The 2229-nt window shown below is 43.2% G+C and overlaps 1 protein-coding gene across 1 annotated transcript in view; it reads left to right on the top strand.

The window, feature by feature from the left end:
• Positions 1–2229, top strand: part of LOC106522655 (protein NLRC3-like) — an 18954-nt gene that overhangs the window by 2013 nt on the left and 14712 nt on the right. Inside the window, exons 2-3 of the mRNA XM_014015737.1 lie at positions 1701–1929; positions 2030–2226. Coding sequence (XP_013871191.1) covers positions 1701–1929; positions 2030–2226 — 426 coding nt within the window. The remainder of the gene's footprint in view (positions 1–1700; positions 1930–2029; positions 2227–2229) is intronic.

The following is a 2229-nucleotide window of genomic DNA, read 5'->3' as shown; positions in this document are numbered from 1 at the left end:
TTATTTATTTATTTATTTATTTATTTATTTATTTATTTATTTATTTATTCATTATCACGGTGCTGTTTCTAAGTGCTTGTGTAACCGTGCGGCCAGTATGCTGAAAACCTCCCGTGATCTGCTCAGCTTTGTCTCCTTCACTTCTCTCCAGGAAGTGTTTACAAGTTCTGCCTTTCCCAAAAAAGCCATTTTATATCACCATGTCGTCGTATTGCGCTGCGCGCTCGTCTTAAACAAAAGCAGCTCTCTCCAGGAGGAAARTTGCTGTCAGTCAATGAAAGAGTTAATCCATGGGCAGAATTCTGCTGACGTTAAAATCATAAGCGTGCTGTACTCACTTCTACCCAAACCACCGGAGAGAAGGTTCTGAGACAACGCGGCTGTGGAGCGTGTGAGGTGAAAAACAGGTCTTCTTGGCTCTGCGAACTGTGTTGTTGTCCTGAAGAGAGAAACTCTGAAACATGGCTGGTTGAACAGCAAAAATRTTTATTTTGCAGTCCAGGAGATTTACAGCCAAAAACCAATTGTGGCCTTCTGTGCCAAAATGAACAACAGAATAGAAGAAAACGCACAGGGGCGTACAGGCCTTTTCATAGGTTTCAAAACACAGTTCCCACAGATGCACATACATTTGTCARGGTATATCCTAGCATTCCTTTCCTAATATGGTAATGTGCCGAGTTCTGAAGCTAGTGGCCTAAAAAAAGAAAACAGCACATCTGTGCATTCCTGAGAAGAGGCCTCCACTTTTAGACACTTCATGCTCTTGGAYAGGCGCATTGAGCCGAGACCGAGCCGAGTCGAACCGCATACAAGAGAGTCCGTGGAGATTATGTGCCACGGCTGTCACTTTTAACAGTGAACACCAGAGGGCGCAAATTAACAGCTTTCTTTGAGGCACCAAATTAAAGCACCGAAGTTAGAGATGTGTTTTGGCCCGTGTACTACCGTGGATGTTCACCCCGGTGCCATAATAGAACCGAGTTTCTGTACCCAACCCTACATTCAATAGAATGTGCTGTCATGTTGGTTTTACAGCCTCATGATGCGGCGCCTGCAGGTTTTTATCGGAGAAAAACTCACCATCGCACCTGACACAAATACAGGCCACATGAGCGCAATGCGCATGGTGCTGAAAAACACCGCATTTGTCCCACACCAGGCCTAACACACAGTGTGACGCACACACACTGTCCCGCTTTTGACTCACGAAAAGTAAAAGTAGTTGGAAAAACACAATAAAACAACAAATTGCAAACTGASCTCATCAGGAGGAACTATTTTGTGAGGCMAATTAATTTTGCCATTATGAATCGGCCGCACCTGGTGGTTTATGAAAGCCTCAAGCTCCGAGGGAAGAGGAACTGGCAGGGACAGTTCAGAAACAATATGGGGTGTGAAAAAACTATATGTAAACAGATTGGTTGTGTTTTATACTGCCTATTGCTAACAGGTCTATTCTGACAAAGTGCAGCTGTGATCTGGTTCTGAAGACAGCTTTATGGTTGACAGCTGCTGCCCCCTCTTCCCGGTACTGCGTACCGGCACAGAATCTTTTAGTGGTACACAGTACCGGGCTGTACCAGCTTACTTTCACCCCTGGTCTGCAGTTATGTCCATGCTGCACTTTGTAGATCAGTGGACTTGTCAATCTTTCCAAGATAGATCCAATGTCTAATTCATATATTTTTCTGGTCCAGCGGCTGGAGGACAATATGATCACTTTTGTGAAAAACAAGCTGAAGAAGCTCAAGAAGGTTCTGAGTCCAGATTACCCAGAATGCTTAGAGAGTCAGAGGGAGGATGAAGAGTTGTTGGAGGGTGAGGATGAAGAGCAGAGAAGGATCAACACAGATGCACTTGTGAAAATCACAGTTTACCTCTTGAGAATGATGAAGCAGGAGAAGCTGGCTGATCATCTTCAGAGCAGTAGGAGAATTCTAAAAATATTTCATTTTTGAGATTTTATTATTAAATTTTTTTGAATGTTTTATTAATAATGAAATTAATCTTTTTTTTTTTCATTTAGTACATTTTGCTCCAGTTTGTGAGCATAGCCTTAAATCCTGTCTGAAGAAGAAGTTCCAGTGTGTGTTTGAGGGGATCGCTAAAGCAGGAAAGCCAACCCTTCTGAACGAGATCTACACAGAGCTCTACATCACAGAGGGAGGAACTGAAGAGGTCAATAAGGAACACGAGGTCAGACAGATTGAAACAGCATCCAGGAAA

This window comes from Austrofundulus limnaeus, unplaced genomic scaffold (genome assembly GCF_001266775.1).
Source record: "Austrofundulus limnaeus strain Quisiro unplaced genomic scaffold, Austrofundulus_limnaeus-1.0 Scaffold134, whole genome shotgun sequence".
In the NCBI taxonomy this organism is placed as follows: Eukaryota; Metazoa; Chordata; class Actinopteri; order Cyprinodontiformes; family Rivulidae; genus Austrofundulus; species Austrofundulus limnaeus.
The sequence above is the reverse complement of the archived record's forward strand: the minus strand, read 5'-3'. Positions and strand labels throughout refer to the sequence as shown.